Source organism: Heterocephalus glaber, unplaced genomic scaffold (assembly GCF_053883595.1).
Source record: "Heterocephalus glaber isolate CG9 unplaced genomic scaffold, H.glaber_assembly_v1.0 deba00001472, whole genome shotgun sequence".
NCBI classification, from domain to species: domain Eukaryota; kingdom Metazoa; phylum Chordata; class Mammalia; order Rodentia; family Bathyergidae; genus Heterocephalus; species Heterocephalus glaber.
Genome location: NW_028258315.1, coordinates 34197696 through 34220365, shown reverse-complemented (window position 1 = coordinate 34220365; position 22670 = coordinate 34197696). Strand labels below are relative to the sequence as shown.

The following is a 22670-nucleotide window of genomic DNA, read 5'->3' as shown; positions in this document are numbered from 1 at the left end:
TAGAAAATCCTTTAAAAGCACAGCCCTATTTTTTTTTTTTGTTACCGGGAATCAAAACAGCCCTATTTTTTATTTATATATTAATTGGTACATTTTAGGTACACAATACATTTACATTTATCATTGGGTGCTTGTACCTGTACAGGATGTATCTTGGTTCTTATTTTTTTCCCCATTACCTATGTGCCCTTCACCCTCACCACCCTTCCCTATTTACATAGACTTTAAAACAGCCCTATTTTTAATGGAAACTGTTTTAGTAATTTGAATTGAGGAAGAAGGATGCTGGCTACATGTATCATAGACAAAATGAGAGACATGTCATTTTATGGTTCCAGAACACTGATTCTGGATTTTAATTTAAATATCTCCATTCATTCAACTGTCTAGAATGAAGGGAAACTCAGTGAAGCAAAGCAGGATGCAATCATTTTTAAGAATTATGGAGGGAGACTAAGATATCCATTAAAAAGATGACAATGATTTTAGGTACTAGGATTTGAACCCATGGCCGTAGCATGGAACTACATCCTCATCCCTTTTCTTATATTTTATTTTGGGACAGGTTGTTGCTAAGTCACTAAGTTGTCCAGGCTGGGTTCAACTCCTGTCTCAGCCTTCCACAGTGCTGGGATTATTGGTGTCATCAGTAATTCTACCTACTTGGGAAGCTGAGACAGGAGGATCCAAGTTCAAGGCCAGGCTGGACCGTGTCTTAACATAAAAAGACTGGGATGTAGCTCAAGACTCCCCTAGGTTCAATCTCCAACAGTACAAAACAAAACAAAACAAAAACAAGAACCACCCCCCCATGTCTCTTGTTCACTAAAACTTTAGTTTTACTTATGCTTGTAATTCTAAAATCATTGCAATAAATTATGAGACTTGATTTTTTTCCAGTGGGAAAACATTTTCTGATGAGTTCAAACCAAACAAACCCAACTTAAAAGAGAAAAAAAGAAAAATGACAAGCATTTCTTTTAAAAAAGAGGAAAACTCCCTTTTGGTGTATGTGGCCATACAGCGTAAATGCTTTTCCTCTCTTGCACTTTTGTATGGGAAGGTACAGTTTGCATGTGCTTTAACATTTACTTCCAAAGATGTGATTAAGAAGTGCTGCCAGTTACACAGATCATACAGTGTTGATGCTGAAGAACACTCAAGTGTATGTCATGAGAAAAGGGAAGTCAGGGCAAGAGGCAGCCTGCCTCAGAATTACTACCCTTTTATACGATCAAGCGTTTATAGACCTTGGATTAAAATGACAGCCAACCACATCCTTTGTTCAATAATTGTTTTATTTACTTATGTCACTGTGAAACTCGGGGATAATATTCACCACAAATTTGCAGGCATCATTTTACAGTACAGAAGACTGACTTGTCTTTAAGAGAAAGAACAAAATGGATTGTGACACTGGCCTATGGAGGAAGTGCTGGCCACGAGCAAATAATAAAAAACCATAAAATTCAGTGCCTTTGGCAAAGGTGTGGACACTGTTTTCGATGCAAGTAGAACACATGCCCTTTGCTTACAGCTCAAATACACACCCTGCTTGCACAGTAGTTTCTCTATTCACTCTCAAGAGTTAGAAGGAAGAGAGCATCTCTAAACAAAAATGTCCCCAACAGCTTCCTGCTGGCAGCAGTCAGTCACCGTTCGGGTTCACCAGCTTGGAAGCCCCTCTCAATGCAATTATCCCTCAGTCTGCGCCAAAGTGACAGTTTGCCTAGAAAAGCAACAAGGGCCTCGCTTAGCCAAAGCTCTAAGCAGAAGCTCCACACAAATGTCTCTGGATTGCTGTATACAGAGGGCTGAACGCGGCTGTGTTTTGGATGAGAAATAAATATAAAAGGTGTTTGTTTAATTGCTTGCAGAATAGGATAAAGGATCCTCTCCTGATAACTCCAAGCCAAGCGAAATGGCACGCAGGATGTTCCAAGCCAGACCACAGACTTTCACTGGTGCGAAGGGAAAAGCTGTATTTGCCACCTCTCCAGGCCCAGCTCTCTGTGTAGTGCAAGCACCAAGTGGGGTTTCTCTTTCCCGAGTGATCTCTTAAAAAGATTTGGAGTTCTAGGGATTTAAGAGTTAATTTTTTCCCTGTCAGACTCTAAAGTATTTACTACTTCAAATGTTTAAACTACTGTATTTCTCCTCACCGGTTGGTGATATTTTATTAGATAATCATCATGTTTAGAAACGAGTCCTCCTTTCCCAGCCAAACGACTCCTGGTTACGCCAGCAGCGTGCAACACTGACGTGCACATAATTTGGATAAACGTTTGTTCCATTAGTGAGGAAGTTATTAAGCATTCAAGATCATTTATTGAATGCCTGCTGTGTACCAGCCACAGAAACAGGGGTGAAGACCTATTTTCCATGACTGAGGAACTCCAGAATTCAGGAGGAAAATAGTTTGGAGTTTGGTATGTGAACTGCAGAACTGCCGAGTATTTTGGACTTCAAGAAAACAATAAAGTTTTATACTCTAGAAGTAATCTTTTTAGTTTAAAATAGGTTTACTGGATTCTAATTTGGGTGAGGAAAATTTTACAAATACTTTTTTTTTTTTGCAGCTGAGAGTATGGCTACCTTTTGGATTAGCCTTTCATGTAGACTGTGTTGTGCAGCTGAGATGTGAGTCTCCCAGGATCTCTGGGTGATTATTCAGGTGCTCTCAGCCTATCCCAGAAGGGTAGTATCTGGGCTCCGAGCTGAGTCTCTGAGTGTTCGGTAGAACATCAGGCCCAATGCCTCACTAAAGCATTTGGACATCTACTTCCACCCACCCAAGTGCTCTGTCCACCGCTGTCTGTGAGGCTGTGACTCGTGGTGCACGTCTAACAGCACTAACTGCTCATTATGGAGCTCAGACACTAAAAATTGCGTTGTTATAAACTTACACTGAGGACAGTCATTTTATGAACTTGATCCTCTTTATTCACTGTGCTATCTTAAGTTAAACCCCCTTTCTCAGATGGGAACACTGAAGGCAGAAAAAGAAATGGAGTTCGCCAGTCTGGAAGAGCACTGGGTCCTAGGGCTGGAGATTTAGCTCAGTGGTGTTGTGCTGGCTTGGCAAGTGCAAGGTCCTGAGTTCGATTCCCAGGACCAGGGGAGAAAAAAGTTCTTTCTTGAAGAGCACTGAGTTTCCATTTTCAGAACCTGTCTCTCAGGTTTGGTGTGTTTATTCACACACCACTCTACAGCTGAAATTTAGAGCCACAAACACAAAAGCAGAGAGTGTGTGACTAGCATGTGTAGAGAGAAAGTAGTCAAATTGTCTGTGAACCTATTATAGGCTGGAATTATCCCTGTTTAGATAGGTTTGCTGCACATTGCTTTGGAGAAAAACACTTTTGGAGGAGCTGGCAGCATAGGATAATATAGTGTAGAAAGTGTAACTTTAGTGTAAAGTGTAACTTTAGTGAAGAAAGTGTAACTTTAAATGCTTTTTAGTTTTTAGGGTCACTGCTTTGAGTGTTATACTGTAAACAGTTTCAGTCTCACTATAAGAAATACCATTGCAAAACCTAAACAAACTTTTTTTTTGTGGTACTGGAGACTGAACCCAGAGCCTTTACACTGAGCTACACCCTCAAACTTACAGTGTCAGGGCCAGGGATTTAGCTCAGTGGTTTTACCACCTGCCTTGCCAGCGCAAGGACTGGAGTTTGAACCCCAGTACCAAAAACCAAAAAACCAAAAAACAAAAAAACAAAACTTAACAGTGTCTTGCAAAGTTGCTAAATTGCCCAGGCTGGGCTTGAACTTGCAATCTTCCTGACTTAGCTTCTCAGAGTGCTGGGATTACAGACATGTGCCCAGCCAAAACAAACTTCTGCTACCTAGCAGCTCGGTGAGATGGTCGGAGATCAGGTGAGGGTTTCAAACTGGAACATTTTAGCAATAGAATTCCAGGTTTACCAACAAATTTTAAGAGTTCTTTAGAGCTTGTTGTATTGAAAATCTAAGTAAATAACTTTATGCTGTATAAAATCTGTAAATTTCAAGCATTCACCAGATATTCCATGTTTTAGCTCTGAAGCTCATTCCCATTCCTCCATTTTGACCTGTTGGCTATCAGAAGGTAAATCAGAGAGCCAGGCATGGAGGTGCATGTCTGTCATTGCAGTACTCTGGGAGGCTGAGGCAGGAGGATCACAGGTTTGAGTCCAGCCTGGGCAATTTAGGAACTTAATGAAACTCTGTCTCAGAATAAAAAATACAAAAAAGGCTGAGGAATGTAGCTCAGTGTGAAGACCATAGGTTCAATCACCAGTACTGCAAAAAGAGAAAAAAGGGTAAATTAGAGATGTGACAGTGTTGTTGCTTAGTGTGAGCAGGGGGAAAGTCTGGATTAAGTGACAGGCATGTGTCTGAGGATGTGCATCTGATGGTGACAGGAGACCAAGAAGTTGGGCTTCATAACCTCAGGTCAGTGCTTCTTTGCTGTACTGCACCACTGCCACTTATCCTCACAAGCTGCCAGTGTCAGATTGTCCACTGTCAGAAATATGTCCCCGTCTTTGAGTCATCTCTATGCAGGCAAGCCCAGGACACCTTGGATGATCCCTGGCTCCTCCTGTGCCTCACTACAGTCTGCATCCAGCTTCACCACTGGGCCAGAGCCTGGGCATCCTTTCCTCTCTTCCCTCCTGGAGGCAGAGCTGAAGCAGCCAGTTCTGCAGCAGCCCCCAGCCCCCCTGCCTCTCTCCCTCTGCACAGAGCAGCCGATACCTCTCTGCTGGGCCGTGGGACCTGCCCTTCTCCAGCACAGGAAGTGGTGGGGCACAGGAAGAGGGTGTGGTACACTGGCTGGATCTTTAACCACGGCAGTGTCTGATGCTCAAGTCTTTCTGGTCTGCTTTCTTCTGGTTAGGTGCTAGAATTCTCAGATACTGAGGCGTGAATAGAAATGGAGCGAATGTAGAGTGAAGGCTGATTTTGAGAGGGAAAGATTCAACATACGAGGGAGAAAGATCACAGAGGCCATGGGACAAAAGATGGGCAGGAGAGAGCGGAGCCAAAAAGAGGGAAATAGGGGGCGAGAGTGCTCACTTCTCTCTGTCATCTGGCGAGGCCTGGAGAACCGAGGGAGAGCGCGTGTGCGTGTGTGCATGCATGTGTGTGTGTGTGTGTGTGTGTGTGTGTAAAAAGACAGAGGGGTTACATGTCTCCAGGGTATGGTTTATTTTCCGCTTCCAATTAAAGTAGATAACCCTATAACTCTGCAAACCTCATTCACATGGGAATCAGGGTGAAATAATTCCATTACAAGATTGGGAATCACGACATTTCATCTTCTGTAAATGCTGAATTCCTCCTTTCAGGACAAGGGTTATGAGAAATGCATGTGTAACCCGTGTCCAGTTGCAAACCCTCACTACATCTTCAGTTCGGCTTCTAAACTTTATACTCAAATACATCTATTTTGCTTGTTTTCCTTTTCTGAAAAGGGCCCAAGAGTTGGACATGTCTTTCTGGAAAGGGTCAGTCAGTAGTAATTGGGAGAAGCTGATCACTGCCCTGTAAGAGGTTTACAAACAATTCCGCATAAAGCCCAGTAGCAAAAAAAAGGAGAGCTAGAGCCTCAGGTTTGTTCCTTTTCTCTCCTTGCTATCTCCTAAGAGGACAAGAATCAGGAGATATTCATGTTTAAATGGAATCCTAATTAACCCTTTACATTCTATCCAAGCTCAGGGTTCCTCTGTTTCTTAAATCTAACTTTAATTTTTTTAAATACAGGGAACAACTTTTTGGAGGAGGCAGGGTGGAAGTTTCTCATAGGGGTGGGGATTACTGATATACTGGGAGACTTGAATAGAGTCACATATTTACTAGTGCATGGTCAACTTGAGTAATAAAATATAGATGTAATTGCTTATTACACGTTTCACAAGTGGATACATAACATTCTGTAGTTTGCTATACACATTAGAAAATAGTCTCTGGTTTTTCTTGCTCTTTGGTTGAATGTGGGCCAAAAATTAAAAAAAAAATTTTTTCTTACAATTTGCCCCCCCACCCCTTGTAATATGATTTCATACACAATGGTGGAGGGGTGCTTTGCTCAGTCCCCATCGGGTTCAATTAAAGAGTGCTTTTAAACATTTATATTGAAGTGACAGGTGACTTTTATTACCTAGGAAGAGCTAGGTACTTGCAGGTGCCAACACAATGACAGTTTTCTTCTTCTTCACCACAGGAAAGCTCAATGGACTCTATGCATTGCCCACACGGACCTTAAAAGAACCACTTTCAAAGGACACCATGGCTGAAGAAGTCATATTTATCAACATTAAATAAACACTTGGTGAAGTATGCATAAATATTTCTTCATATAAACATAACACGACATTAAATAGATCAGATACACACACACCACTGAGTACACTTCCACTGCTCAAAGTTGTCTGTAAACACCACCTCACGCTGAATACAAAAGCAGCTTGGGTCCCAGCTCTGGGTCTGTGGCACAGATGCTGGGACTCAGGGAAGAGGCCTTCCCCCCCCCACCCGTCCTCCCGCTCCCCACACGGCCCCAGCGAAAGGAAAAGAAGGAACCCGACAAGGACAGCAGCAGTGAGAAGACAGAAAGCAGCAGCACCCCTCCCCTCCCCTGGAGAAAACTTCGAGCATTGGGGGCCATCCAAAGGATAAGACAAAATTAGTTTTCAAAAGGTACAGAAATCAACTTGAAGCAATACTTTCCAAGCGTAATTCTTTCTTCAGAGGCCAGGTCACTTCCTACCCCACCTACTCCTGGGTGAAGGTTACACATGAAAGGCCAGAAGGCCAGAAAGCCCTGGCCACCGCTAAGCCACAGGGGTCAGCCCTAATTTCCTTTAGAAGGTGCCAGGTAGCAAGAAATCAAACACAACATTTCTCTCCACCCCTCCCCACCCCAGTGTTCCTTTTGCTTTGCCATATATATTGCTGAGTGTGACATTCAAACGTGACACTGTGATTGAGTTTCAAAGCAGTTTAGGTTGCAGACATTTTGTTTTGAAACATTCAGATTTGGATGACTAAATCCAAACGTGTGGATGTGGTTCATTCCTTAGCTCAGAGGGGCCCCACTTAGCTCTGTGGATGGAGAGGTCAGTAAAGGAGACTGCTTATGCCCAGGGTCCAGCCAGCCACACTGGCGACTGACTCTTGAGGCTGTCCACTCTGCACAGATCTGCTGGGACGGCCTCGCTGATCTCTGCTGAATATTCTTCAGAGTGGTTTGTGGAAAACAGACCCAGTGTCCAAAACGTTAAACTGGGTTAATTTCACTTTTATATTGTATAGGATCCTAGAGAACTTCAGTTACCAAAGTACTGAAAGCATATATTGCAGGAATAATTTGCCAGTTCAGTGTTTCCCATTATATTATATACACTATGTGCATGTGTGGAACTCACACATATATATACTTATATTTTTATTTGTATGAAACTTCAACTCACAAAACAATATTTTGCAAGAATCAGGAATCAAGTCCACAAATAGAGTTCAACAACACACTGAAGAGAGGACGGAAGCTCTATTGGGACAAGAAGGTTCAGCTTTGCAATGGACGGCATAATTTCAGAACCACAGATTCACGAGCCTGCTGTATTCCACATGTGGTCTGCATCGGCACTTGGAATCCTTGGGAAGAACAGCACAATCGGGCCAGCTAGGCTTATCTGGGATTCCAGAGCTAATGGGAATTAAAAGACCCAGGCAAATCAATTTGCTGTGAAGCAATATTTTTTTTCCTCTTTAAGAAAAAAAAAAAGAATTAAAGTCTAGTTCAGAATAAATTTCTTTATATTCAGTAGTAGGATTTTTTTTTTTGCTGAATTGGTATTTGACTTTTTATGTTAAAATCAGTTTATTCAATGGATCCGTAAACAGGCAGCTTCTTTCATACCTGGGTGATAAAAAAACCATTTTTATCATCACCAGGAGCCACCCCCACCCTCACCTTATTCCTCCTAAGGTCTGTGGGTTGATGTGTGCATTTTTGTCACTGCTATGGGTCCAACCTCCTTCTATACAGCCTGCTCGGGCACACGCTTGTGGAAGATGACCGACTGTCTCTGCTGGTACTGCTGCTTGCGTCTCTTCCTCTTGTCACATTGACACAGCAGTAGCATCTTGAAGGTGTTTCTGAAGGTTTTGTTGCACAGGGCATAGCACACTGGGTTCACGGTGCTGTTGATGTAGCACAGCCAGTAGCCCAGGTTCCAATAGGTTTTGGGTATGCAGCTGTCACAGAAAGTATTCACCAGAACCATGATGTTGTAGGGGGTCCAGGTGATGATGAAAGCGAGTAAGATGGCGCTGAGGGTCTGTGCTGCCTTCTTCTCCTTGATGAGCGACATCCTCTTCCGCTTTGTGATCTGACTTCTGGTTTTCACAGCAAACCTCTTAGCCAGTGTGGCTTCCTTGAAGGACAGAGGTAGAGTGGCCGTGGTCTTACCCACTGACGAGTTGGCATCGGAAGTCTTGGCTGTGTCCATGGTGGATTCCAACTGGATGGGAAGTTTGGAGAAGCTCTTTTGAAAACTGCCACCATCGTCCATACTCTTCCGGGTCTGAAGCTTATTGGCATTTCTCTCCATGTCCACTGACCCCAGCTCCTCCTCAGGCCCCTGCAGGTTGTCAGAGGAGGGCAGTTTGGTGGAGTTGAGGATGGTGCTGTGCCCTGGAAGCTTGAGCACAATAGAGTAGATGGCTCTTGTCTCTGAGCCAATGTCCTCTTCATCGGAGGAGGCGGAGTTTTCCAGGGAGGCAGCAGCATCATTGTTGTTCCAGCTGTCACTGCTGCTGTGGTCTTGGTCCATCTGCTCGGCACTGGGCTTCCAGTTCTTGGTTGTGAACCAGAAGTGGCAGCGGCCGTACTTTCTTCTGGATGAGCGCTTCAGGCTTTGCTGCTGCAGCTCATAGCTGCTACAGCTTCGAGAACTACCTGTGGGGTGGACGAAGTTTTCTGTCTCTGCTTCTGTCCCAGAGGCCTGCAGGCCAGCGAGCTCTTTGGTACGTTTTTCAGTTTCCTTATAGATCCTCCAGTACAAAATAGTCATAATGGTGACAGGCATATAAAAGGCAGCGATGGCCGTGCCGAAGGTGATGGTGGGCTCGCTGAGGAATTGAATGAAGCACTCCCCTGGAGGCACAGTTCTCTTCCCCACAAAGTACTGCCAGAACAAAATGGCAGGAGCCCAAAGGACGAAGGAGATGACCCAAGCCAGACCTATCATCACACCGGCTCTCTTTGTTGTTCTTTTGGCTCGATAGGTGAGTGGCCTTGTGATGGAAAAGTACCTGTCAAAGCTAATGACCAGAAGGTTCATGACAGAGGCATTGCTGGCCACATAGTCAATGGAAAGCCAGAGGTCACAGGCTAAGTTCCCCAAAGCCCATCGGTTCATGATGATGTAGGTAGTAAACAGATTCATGGAAATGACCCCGATGATCAGATCAGCACAAGCCAGGCTTAGGAGGAAGTAGTTGTTGACTGTCTTCAGCTGTTTGTTGACCTTAAATGCCACTATGACTAAGATGTTGCCAATGATGGTCACCAGGGCCAGGAAGCCCGTTAAAAATGCAATAAAGACCACTTGCCAGATAGTATGACCTCCTAGAGGGTCACTGGTGGTACCATTTGGGGAGGAGAAATTCCCAGCTGCTTGTGCAATGTTGTAGCTGCCGAAATGAGTGACTGTCCCTGGGGGTAGCCCTGCTTCTGATGGGCTGTGTATCCAGGAGGTGCTGATGTTTGGAAACAAAGGCAAGATTGTACTGCTATTGTGCAAGGTCATTGTGACTCTCTGACATAGTCTGAGGAAAAAGAGAGAGAAAGATGGAGTTAGGAAACTTTCTGCCTTGCAACATTCTTTGCATTGCATACCTTAAAACACACAGAAGACCTGTTATAGGATGCTGAATCCTGAAGAAGCCAAACATTATTAAGTTCTTTTTCTTATCTTAAAGAGTCAAGCATCTAGGGCAGGACAAGACAACTAGCTAGTGGCAAGTACTGACCATTGTGCTTTTCCCCACATTTTCCTCATTTCTAAATATCTTTTGTTTACTGCTGTTATCAAACAACACAACATTCTTATTTCTCTTCTCCTATTTTAAAAAGGGGGAAATAGTAGGTGCTTATATGACAGTTATTCCATGTAATTTATTATCACGCTACTTGATAAATTAACTTTTTTTCATCTCATCATTTACCTGCCTAAGGCTTCAGACATAAACAAATTTAAGGTGATACTAGACAAGCTTCACTGGAAAGAGCAAAATGCCAACTCCAAGTGAAAGAGAAAGTAAGTGTAAATCTACTCACATAATATTGTGAGTTGGTCATATGATATTTAAAACATGGATTGAAAAGATGATGTATTGGTTTTATATATTTTGTAACATGCTCATTTTTTCTACACTCCCTGAAGAGCCTTTATCGTTCCTACATCTCCTTCACTGTACAGATTCTTGCACATAATAGCTACATTTCCTTCTTCTCTGCTAAGGTTGCCTTAAAGCCCTTTTTACAGACCTCCTCTTGCCACCCTGCCTGGGGTCTTCTGAATCTTACATAGATATCTATAATACATTTAAAAACTCTCAGCTATTTAAATACTTTCCAAGTCTCTGCTCTCACATCCCATGGGGAACTGAATACATTCCCATGTCTGAGGACATGCTGATTTTATTATCAATAACCCCAGTGCTTTATACATCTGTCTTCTTTCATCTTTTATTCTTGTCAATGGATGTCATAATGGATGTCTGTTATTTGTCATTCTTTCAGTTGTTCTTTTGGAAATAACCTGTAGCACACATTTTGGAACAGGCATTCATTACTTGGTTCTGAGTCCTAACCACAGTAATGACTGGAAGCTGACCCAAACAGGGAAGGTCAAACTCAGGAACTGGTATGGATGCTGGAGAGAAAGAAATTCTCTCATATCTGGGGCTTCTGGGTGCTGGTCCCCCAATTGGTGACTGCATGGAAAACCCGAGAAACTAGAAAATACAGAGGAAAGAAATCAGGGAAGGAGAAAGATGGGAGGGAAATGTGGAAAACAGGGACATCATGATGAGGAGTCCTTTGAAAACTGGAGTTAGCTATTTCTAAACCCACACAACAGCCTTCTTGATTTTGTAACTTATGTGCATGGATAAATTGCCTTTGCTGCCTGGGCTAGCTGAGGTGGGTTTCTGTCATCTGTGATTAAGACTTCCAATTGACATATTTTGTCATTATCAGTATAACACGCTTCCTGAACCACCACTATGGTACCTTTAGGATGTTGTGTTCCATGCTGTGGAATTCAATAAGTCACAGCCTCTGCCCTCTGTGAGCTATACCCTTGAGAGACAGGACATGAATAAAATATTTTAAAAAGCATCAAGTTATTTAAACAATATTAAATTGCTCCCTGTGACTAGACACATAATGTTTTTACAAATTCAATGGCAACTGAATTTGTTCAGTTGGCCAACGTTATTGAAGAACACAAGAATTTTAGAAATCAGCCCAAAGGTAAATTCTTTTTTTTAAAGCCCATTTCTTTATATAAATCTGTAGAGCACCACCAAATTTACAGTATTACAGTCTAATCAGGCATTGTTGAAATATAGAAAATAAATGACAGTGGAACAGAGGAAAGTCAACGACAGGTGAGTCTAGCTTTCTCTATGGTTCATTAAGTGCCTGCTCGGTTCTGAGTGGAATCCAGGGGCTTCTTGACTAATCATTAGAAAATCTTTGAATCACAGACTGTCAGACATGACCTTTGACTTGTATTCTTTGATATGTCTACCATTCACCATAATTAACCTCATAATTCAACAGTAATTCAATATCTCATACCTTCTTGAAAGGCTCAGAGATTTTTTTCCTATCTTTAAAAATGTTTTAGAGTTTGTCTATCATGCAATGGATGTAGGTTATGAGCTGAGAAAATAAATTAAAGCTATAAAAGAACCAGTAGAAGATAATGACCACGAAAGTAGTCACCTGCTTCCTCATAACCCAAGGGACAACAGTTAATAAGTTAATAACCATGGCACTCTCGATGCCAACAGCTGTTTCCCTCTAATAACCAGATATATAGAAAGAAATGAATTTGGTTGGTGAACATGACATTGAGGGAAATAAAGATATTTTTTTTGGAAGGGAAGTGGAAATGATGAGTGAAGCACATTACCAAACATTTGATGACGTGAAGCTGGAAGGAGAGAAATGCCTAGGAAATTCCAGGCACTCATCGGATGCTATGATTCAGTGAGATACATTAATACCACTCCTATCAATAAACAGGACACTCATCATCAGTAATAATATTTCATTAGAAGACAGCAAAGCATACTTGAAAAGTCATGGTCTTTGAAGCCCAGCTGATTAGGGTTTGAGTTCTGGGTTGGCCCAGAAAGTGCAGAAGTTGCCTGATGACGCTGAGACCATACTTTTGGCTTACAAACTACCACCTACTTTCTAGGGAGGGTGAGAAGCATTATGATGTGGCAGGCTAATACTCCAGAATATTACATGAGCCTTCCTTTTCCCAGTGCTAACTTGTCACATTCTCAGAGTTGGGTTGTTTCTGCGGAAGCCCAGGGAGACAAAAACCTATCCATACTTAGATTTTGCTTTTAAAGTAGACTTGAAATATTTTCGTAGAGATAAGGGTGTTAAAGATGAAAGTCTTTAACTGTGCAAACACTTAAGACTTAGTGTCAAGGCATGGTATACTGGGCTAAACTCTAGGTAAATAAGGATTTCTCCTTGCCCCATTCGTTTTCTAAATAAATTGACAGCAAATGCTGCAAAAAAAGTGATTTGGCAATATTAATCAATACTAAAAAAGTGTACACCAAAGAACAAATTTTACTTCTAAAATTATTTTATGTAAAGAAGATGTGCACAAAAGTGTTCACTGAAGCATTTGTTGTTATGGTAAAAATTAGGAAATCTAAAAGACTATCAATATTGGAATGAATTAAAATGTAATATATAAAGCGAATACAATGCAGAAGATAAAAGTAATCAGCTTGACTTATAAGTATTAACTTGGAAAGTTTAAAAATATAACATTGAGTAACAAAGCAATTTGGGGGTTGATGAATATAATGTGATATAATTTAGGAAACTGTGAAATACATACAAAAATAGTATACATCTTATATACTAAAGAGAGAATATAGCTTATGTACTTAGGAATTTAAAATTATCCCAGAAGCATAGAAAGCCACCTGCAATTCATACATTAGCAACGGTGTTTTTGTGGAAGATGATTAGGATTGAGGGCGATGAAGAAAAATCATTCATTCCTGAAGTCAGGGGAAGTGGAAAGAGATTTAAAAAGGGGAAAGAAGATGGTGTTCATGTCCACAAAGGAGTTGGACTCTTGCCCTTCACCTAGTGTAGCTTTTAAGTGGGTTACAGGAAAAAAATGCCTGATAATACTGGTGATACAAGGCTCACAAGTATGTGTTTCATGCCCTCCTGGCTGGTGTCCTGACAGAGGTGGTAGCTGCTGAGTCATGAGGGCAGACAATCCAAGTCAAAAGCCCTTGGAAGTAGATTCTTCTGTATTCCTGCCCCCAGGGGAACTCAGCCAGGCCAACCAGCCCCTTGATTTCAGGTTTGGGAGACCCTGAGAAGGAAACTGCTAAGTTTGTTATTTGTCATGCAGCATGGGGTCTTGTACCAGTCAGGTGCTCTTACAATGGCTGCCTGCAGAGGCATGTGTGGAAGAGTGCAAAAGGGCCATCTGTGCACTGGAGAGCTGAAGGATTCAGTCAAAAGTCAAAAGCCTGGAGCTCACTGCAGGGTCAGTCCCACGAGCATGCTTATGAGGAAGCCAAAGCGTCTGTGCTGGAAGTCTGTGGACGGATGTCCAAAGGTGATGTAAAGACTGCAGCTCCTCTGAAGAAACAGAAGCAAGACTTCTTTTTTCTTTCCCTTTGTATTTCATCTAGGCCACAAGCCTACTGATCGGTGCCACCCGCTGCAGGGGTGGTTCTTTCCTCTTCAGGAAGTCAGTTCTTCAGATATACCCAGAACTATGCTAAGCCAATTAGCTGAGTGTTTCTTACTCAAGTTGACACCACAGTTAATGATCATAATCCACCTCTTGTCAACTTGGACCGACACGTTTCCTTAACATGTTCACGACAGGGCTGTAATTTCTATGTCTGTCCTTGTTTTTTAATATTAGATGTAGACATTTTTACCAAGATACATCATGTAAAGGTACAAGATCCCCGTGATGAATGTAACTGTATTGTATACCTAAAATGTACCAATAAACTTAATGGGAAAAAATGTAGACTTTTTTGTGGTAATTTTATTTGTATTTTTTTAGCAAAACAATTTATTGGCATATTTTAGATATTCATAAGGATAACATTCACCATATGGAATTTGTACCAGTACATGATAAATCTTGCTTCTTCTTTTTTCCCCATTCCCCCCTTATGTAAAAAAAGTTTGCATTTTTTCCTTTGATTTTCTGCCCTTTTTTCTTGTCCCTTCTTTCCTTTCACCCTCCCTTGTCCCTTTTCTCATTTAAACATTTTCTTCTCATTTTCCAGTGTCTATTGTACACTTTAGTCCTTATTTTCACTTTTAGTTTCTCACACCAGAGAAACAATGCCGTATCTAAACATATGTGTTCCATTTATTTCACTTAAGAGTATGGTCTCAAGGTGCATCCATTTAGCTACAAATGTCTCAAGCTCATCCTTCTTTATGACAGAATAGTACTCCATTGTATAACCCCCCCCCCCCCATCTTCTTTGTCCATTTATTGATTGATAGGTATTTGGGTTACTTCCAAGATTTAGCTATTAAAAATTGTGCCACTATAAACATGGGTGTGCACATATCGCTGTGGTATGATGCTTTTAATTCTTTGGGGAAGATACCAAGAAGGGAAATAGCTGGGTCAAATGCAACCTTTGGTGTGAGTTCTGTGAGGTATCTCCACACTGATTTCCACAGTGGTTGCACTCCCAGAAATAGTGGAGCAGGGTTCCTTTTTCCCCACCACCCCTCCAGCATTTGTTATTGGTTGATTTCTTGATAGCAGCCATTCTTTCTGGAGTGAGATGGAATCTCAGTGTTGTTTTAATTCATATTTCTTGAATGACCAGTGATGTTGAACATTTTTTCATATATTTACTTGTTGTCTCTACTTTTTCATCTGAGAAGTGTCTATTCATTCCAGATGCCTATTACTGGATTGGGTCTTTAAATTTAGGAGGTCTGAGTTTTTGAGTTCTTTATATATTTTAGCTATTAGTCTTTTGTCTGAGGAACAGCTGGCATAAATTTTTTCCCACACTGTGGGTTGTCTTTTCACTCTATTGATGGTTTCTCTTGCTGTTTAAAAGTTTTTTTATGAGATCTCAGTTGTTGATTCTTTGTAATTCATATGTCTCAATTCTGAGTGACTTGAACCACCAGTGGCATATGCACGATTATATCATGGATGACTGTAGCACTTGTAACACTAGTGGTACAAGCTGCCCAGTGGGACAGTCATGCATGTACCACCAGTGGTTCAAGCTGGTGGGAATGTATTAAACCATACTTAGTCTCTAGGAACAAAGAAAAGTTCATAATTACTCCTAAAATAGTACAACTATCCTATGTAGAAACAGAAATACACTAATTCCCTCCCCAGAATAGAAGGCACATTTTTCTTTGGGTGATGCTTTTTCCTAGCATTTCATAATTTAAACATTGTAACATAGGTTTAACAATACTTAAGAACCAGTATTAACTCTATCAACATCATGTTACAAAAGAAGCATATTAACAAAACAGGAGAGCACAATTACAATCCTCATTTTTGTATCTGATTACAGGGTCATAACTGATATTTATAATTACCTTCTTCTAGTACTCATCTGTATTCCCTTGGCCTTCAGCAAGCACCTCAGTAGGTCTTGATTCTTTTCCTGGTGGGGCAACCCATATCTTCATTCCTGAAGGTTCTAGGCCATTTGCCATCCTGCCAGGATTGGGTTGTAGTTTCCCACTGACTTTAATAACAAGGGATGGTAATACTAGGAGGAGCTCTAAAGGATCTCCTGCACTTCAAGTACATTCTTCCTTTCTGCATTGTGAAGTAATAGTTTAATTTCTCCTTGATAATCTGAGTCAGTTACCCCTGCCCACACCCTAACTCCCTTCGTAGCTTGTTTACTCAGAGCCACGAGGAGCCCAAAATGATAAGGGGGCAGTCTTAGCTCCCATTTCAATGGAATCATTGTTGTGCTTCCTGGTACAAGCCTTTGCTACTCTGGAACTAAGACTTGTAGGCCAGCAGAGCATAAGGTTATGGGAATTTGAAGCAGAAATTTTGCTAGTGGGTCACTAGGGGTAATGGTGAGTGGTACCATTCTCACTTCCACTCCCTGATTCCTCTCCTTATAAATCCTGGTGACCAGAGACACAGTACCATAAAGTGGATGCTGATTCAAAGCGTATACAGTGCAGCCTTTGAAGAACCTTGACCTAGCCCTGCAAGGTATTTCCACCCAGCTGGCGCTACATCTACATCTTCAAAAGGTCATTCCACCTTTATATCAATCCATCTGTTTCTGGATGCTGGGGGACATGGTAAACCAATGTAGTCCATGAGCAGGTGCCCATTGCCTCACTTCTTTGGCTGTGGAATGTGTTCCTTCTTCAGAAGCAGTGCTGTGTGGAATATCGTGACACCGGATAAAGCATTCTGTAAGTCCATGGATGGTGGTTTTGGCAGAAGCAGCACATGCAGGAAAGCAAATCCATACCTAAATAAGTGTCTATGCCAGTAGCAACAAAGCATTGCATTTTTCATGATGGAAGCAGTACTATACAATCAACCTACCACCAGGTCACAGGTTGATTGCCCTGGAGAATAGGGCCATATTGAGACTCATTGTTGGTCTCTGCTGCTAGCATATTGGGCATTCAGCAGTGGCTGTAGCCAGATCAGTCTTGGTGAGTGGGAATCCATATTCCTGAGCCCATATATAACCTCCATCCCTGCCACCATGGCCTGTTTGTTCATGAGCCCATTGGGCAATGACATGGGTGGCTGAAGATAAAGGTTGACTGCTATACACAGAATGGGTCATCCTACCAACTTGACTATTAAAGTCCTCTTCTACTGAGGCCACTTTTTGGTGAGCATTTACATGGGATATAAATATCTTTACATCGTTAGCCCATATGGAGAGATGTATCCATATACCTCTTCCACAAATATCTTTGTCACTACTTTTTCAGTCATGTTCCTTCAAGTCACTGACCACCTGGCCAGGCCATTAGCTATAGCCCATGTATCAGCACATGGTTGCCTATCTGGTCATTTTTTTTTTTTGCAAGTAAAATGTATGACAAGGTGCACTGCCTGAGAACCTTCTGTGAAGATTTCCCTTCACCACTGTCCATGAGAGATTTTCTGGAAAGTGACTATAATGCTGCAGCTGCCACTTGTGAGTGGTGCCTGCATCACATGTAGAACCATCTGTAAACCAAGTCTTTGTCTTCTTTTTCTCTGTTAGCTGACCATATGTTACACTCCATGAGGTCATAGGTGACTGCCGGGAGACAAAAGGGAATACAGCAAGAGTAGGAAACATGGTCATTTAGGCAACTTCTTCATGTAAGTTACTTGTACCCTCTGGACCCTCTCTGGCTTGATCATGTATATATATTTAATGATGGGCTGTTGCTGTGCACGTCCAACTTTATAACTTGGTGGATCAGATGATACCCAGCTCATCATGGGCAGTGCAGGTTGCATGGTAACCTGGTGTCCCATGGTCAAGTATTCAGTTTCCACTAAGGCCCAGTAGCAGGCCAGGAGCTGCTTTGCAAAGGGAGAGTAGTTGCCTTGTTACTAACAAGTCCAGAGTGGTTGCTACCTCCTATTCACTTGGTTCCATCTGCACAATATCATCAGTGTAATGGAGTAGTGTGATACTTTGTGGAGGAGAAAGATAATCAAGATCACTGTGAACTAAGTTGTGACATGGGTCTAGAGAGTTAATATAATCCTGAGGTAGGACAGTGAAGGTATATGGCTGGCCTTGCCAGCTAAAGGCAATTTGTTTCTGGTGGGCCTTAGTATAGGTATGAAGTAGAAGGCATTTGCCAAATCAATAGCTGCATACCAGGTACCAGGTATGTTAATCTTCTCAAGCAAGGAAACCACATCTGGTACAGCAGTTGCAGCTGGAATCACCACTTGATTGAGTTTACAGTAAACCACTGTAATTCTCCAAGACCCATCTTCTGTACAGGTCAAATAGGAGAATTAAATGGGAGATGTGGTGGAAACCATCATCCCTGCATCTTTCAAGATCTTGATGGTGGCACCAATCTCTGGAGTTCCTCCAAGGATGGGATATTGGTTTTGGATTACTATTTTCCCAGGTAAAGGCAACTCTAATGGTTTCCATTTAACCTTGCCAATTATAATAGCCCTCACACTACAGGTAAGAGAACCAATTTAAGAATTCTGCCAAATACTAAGTATATCTAGCCCAATTGTGCATTCTGGAACTGGGGAAATAACTACAGGATGGATTCAGGGACCTAGTGGACCCACTGTCAGTCAGACTTTTGCTAAAACTCCATTGATTACCTGACTTCCATAGGCTCCTACTCTTTCTGGAGGGCCATGATGATGTTTTGGATTCCCCAGAATCAGCGTTAGTTTAGAGTCAGTGTCCAGCAGACATAGGGTTTCCTCAGGTACAGGAGCAGAGGCCAACCCCATAGGGGTTGTTGGTGGGATGCCTCTGCCACTGTGGTTGGGGAAATCTCTTTCTCTGGCAAAATAGTCTCATGAGGATTTAGAGGCTCAACATTCCCAGCCTCATCAGGATCTTCACAAACATCTCCATCCCAATCTACAGGATTCCACTGTTCCCCACCCCCCACTCAGTGCCTTCATTTATACTTCAGATACACTGGAGGCTGAGTGGAAAACTTACCCTGTGTTTCAGCCAATCGAATTATGAGGGTTTGTGTTTGCGTTTCTGAAATCTTAGCCCTGCAGCTAAAGTAGAGAAGATTCTCTTTGAGGACACTCTTAGAAACTTTTATATTCTTTTTTTTTTTTTTTTTGGTCCTGGGGATGAAAGTTGGGACCTTGCACTTGTGAGGCAGGTGGCAGCACCACTGAGCTAAATCCCTGGCCCAGAAACTTTTAGATTCTTTATGTGTGTCTGGAGCTGGGAATTTGAATTTTTGAGTTCTTTATTTTCCTTTATTAATTTGTCTTTGCACTTAGAAGACTTTAGATTTTTTTATGCATACTTGGAGCTTAAGATATTTGTTTACTAGTTTGTCCAGAGATGCTAAGAGCAAGCAGCCAGAATTGTTATATTTCCCACTCTGCTAAAAATATTCAAATTCCTGGCATCTCTAAGTGGTAAATTAGGATAGTCAAATGGATCCACACAGCATATTACTTCAAACAGTTCACATCACGAACTATCACTACTTGAGAAGTTATCAGAAGGAGAGATCATGACAGTTTTAGGTCTCATGAAATTAGAGTCAACTCCAGTAATCACTAAAACCATTAAAGAAATTCATCCATAAATTCTTTTTCTCTAGAGCCACTTCCAGTACCAAAATCTGAGTAAGTCAGTGTTCACTAGAGGAACAGATTTACAAAGTAGGCTTATAATGGCCACTGGTAGTGTCAGGTGTGGAAGAATGCAAAAGGACTGTCTGTTTGCTGGAGATCTGAAGGATCCAGTCAAAGGTTGAAGGCTCACTGCAGAGTCCAGTGTGAGTCTGTATCAGGAAGCCAAAGTGTCCTCCTGTGGGTCATGGAATTTCTCTCCCCTGTCCTCTAGTGGGCCTTTCTTCCCTTCAGTGCTCAAGGGGAGCAATGCTCAAGAGGCCTGCTATGCCTCTTCAGGATATGCTGTGTCCCCTCTCCACAGTCCAGGTGAGGTAGGTTCCTATTCAGTTAAGGCTGGATCCTACTTTAGTGGGTTAAACAGTATTCCTATGTGGCCAGAAAACAGGATCCTTTCCACTCACCCCCACCTTCATCCAGAGACCTGTACCTGACACATTTTCTAGAATCTTCTCCCTGGGCCTGTGCCTCTGAGCCAGAATCCCCTCACCGATTGTATCCTCACTGTCTGGAGGTTCGACTGAACTGTCTCACCAGTACACAAAATCACATTCAGAAAAAGTGGTCAACAGGTCATAAGGACTTTGAAAAAGAGTGTCTAAAAATACTGAATAGGAGTGAAAGCCACCTATTGACATAACATATACGTTTCTAAGGCTCAGAGGTCCTAGGTGAGACTCCAACGAAATGATACTTAAAGTGGGCTAAAAATCCCTCAGTGTAGGGTGCTTTTTCTGAAAAGAGTATTTCATTTCTAAGCCTAATCCTCTTTCCTTTTCCTGACTCCACAGCCTATATTCTATGGAGTTAGTATATTATTTTGAGTCAGAGGATTTCATTCAGAGTCAATTCTCATTGAACTATGTTGGTGGGGAAGCCCAAGAGAAGCCTTTCCTTCCAGCTTGTAGGAAGAAATGGGTGGTGGGAATTCACATCCCAATCAACCTGCTGACCTTAGTACTTCCTATGTTGTCCTAGACAGGAGTCCCAGGAAGACAGTAGGAACAGGAGTACAAAGTTGGGCAGGATGGAGCAGAACAGGGCAGGGTCTGATTCTTCTTGGGATCCAGAATAGACTTCTTCCCTGTCAGGAGGCTGATGAGACACTGAGGACCTTCATACTGAAGTGTCCCAGGCACAAGGGCATAGGCAAGAAGCACAAAACTTAGCATGAACTGGCCAGTGGGAAATCGAGTGCTTTGGAGACAGGAGGGCCCTGAGGTTCTGTGTCGGTTAGTTACTGCTGGGAATATACATGATATGTATGTGCACACACAAATATGAAGGATGGTTCTTAATTTCATCTCTGAGTGTGTTTTTTCCAGATCATTTTGACCAATTTCCTTTCATTACATTTTGGAGCACATGCAGAATTGATCCACTAAGTTTAAAATGTGAAAGTCAATATGGCAATTTTAGAAAAAGAAATGAATCAAATGGGACAGATCAGAATATCTACTGCTTAATGACAATATATATTGTCCCACTAAATTTTTCTTTTATTTACACACAGGTATATTTATGCATAGAATCATGATGAACATACAATATATTTTATGGTCAGCAGTGTTTGAAAACAACTGCAGTGGACATTTGAAAAAAATTTATTAATATTTAAAGGAGGAGTTTGCGGCTGGGGATGTAGATCAGCAGTAGAGTACTTGCCTAGCACACACAAGGCTGTAGGCAAACAAGAAAAGAAGAAATAGAAAATGTGAAAAAAGAAATCATTTAGGCATACTGAATTTAGAGCAAAGTAAAGGATAGTTACTGGAAATAGTTATGAAATACAAGTATTCTGGTGTTACACCTCTGTAAAACAGATAACATTTCAAAATCGAAAAGTTTATGGAAATCCAATGTGAAAATAGTGGGAAAGAGTCTGAAAAGGCCAACATAAATGTGAGGCGGCAGAATTCCAAGGAGACAAACGTACTTGAGTTCCTCTCAGGCTTAGAGTCGAAGCCACACTGGCAGTAACTATTCTGGAAAAAGGATCCGGCTCTAAATTTTAAACCTGTTAAACTGTGAAAAACGTGTAAATTACTTGTGTTCCATTAGAAGTCTAAACTAATTCTGCTAATATTAATTTTTATTTTAGGGGAAAAATAAAAATCTTTGCAGTTTGCAACCAGTTTTTTTTTTAAAGACTAACTACTTAGTGTTTTTTCTCCATTTGGAATCCTGTATGAATAATTTGTCAGGGCTTGTTTTCAGTCTCTGACAAGAGTATCTTTTTTCTGTCACATTTCATTACAGCATTTGACAGCTAAAACGACTTCCCAACAAGATCATGGTCTGGCTAGTGGAAATACCAAATCTGGTCACTAGGTGGCGAAGCAGACTTGAAGAACCACCTCTGTGCTAGGAGGAGCCAAAGCAGCCAGCAGCTGTTCCCCAAGCAGGTACCGGGAACTTCAGTTTAGCTCAGTCATGCAGTCCGTGGAGGATATCACACAGGGTCTATAGAGCTTTGCAATCAAACGTGTCTTTAAAGGGAATCAAATTTGTGAACTTAGCTCTTGGTATTCGTTTCAGGCTTCAAGGAGAAATGATGTTACCTAATATGGTGCAATTGCTCTTATTGTGAACAAAACATTTCCGAATGCTTAAAGTGGAATAAAATTCCATTTAAAAAAAGAGAAAGCCTGTTTTAAAAGAACTGATGTATCATGCTGCCTCCCTGGTTACTGCCTTTCATAAATTTTTATTTGATTTGACAACAGAAATGTTAAAATGGTTGCAAAAGGTCTTGCATTAGTACTGCTTATGTGTGGTACTTGCTGCTGAAAGGACATGGTTTTACCTCAAAAACAAAAATTTAAATTGGACTAATGATTTTCTGCATTAGCACTTTCCAGGCTTAACACCTTTTGATATTAGAATTTGTAGAGAAATGGCATGAAGTAAAAAAAAGCAAAATGAGTGGTTCTTTTTAAGTGTCAGTAAGACTCCTTTACTCAAAGAGAGCCCCATCACCAACCCTAAAGTTACCATCTTCTAAGTGGAGAAGGAAAG

The 22670-nt window shown here is 41.6% G+C and overlaps 1 protein-coding gene across 5 annotated transcripts in view; it reads right to left on the bottom strand.

Annotated features, from left to right (window-relative positions):
• Positions 1-1015: 1015 nt before the first annotated feature.
• Chrm3 (cholinergic receptor muscarinic 3) overlaps positions 1016-22670 on the bottom strand; it is a 485994-nt gene continuing 464339 nt past the window's right edge. For all 5 annotated transcript variants that reach the window (XM_087181935.1, XM_087181937.1, XM_004854597.4 and 2 more), the window contains one exon: positions 1016-9822. In XM_087181935.1, coding sequence (XP_087038061.1) covers positions 8031-9822 — 1792 coding nt within the window. In that variant the 3' untranslated portion in view covers positions 1016-8030. The remainder of the gene's footprint in view (positions 9823-22670) is intronic.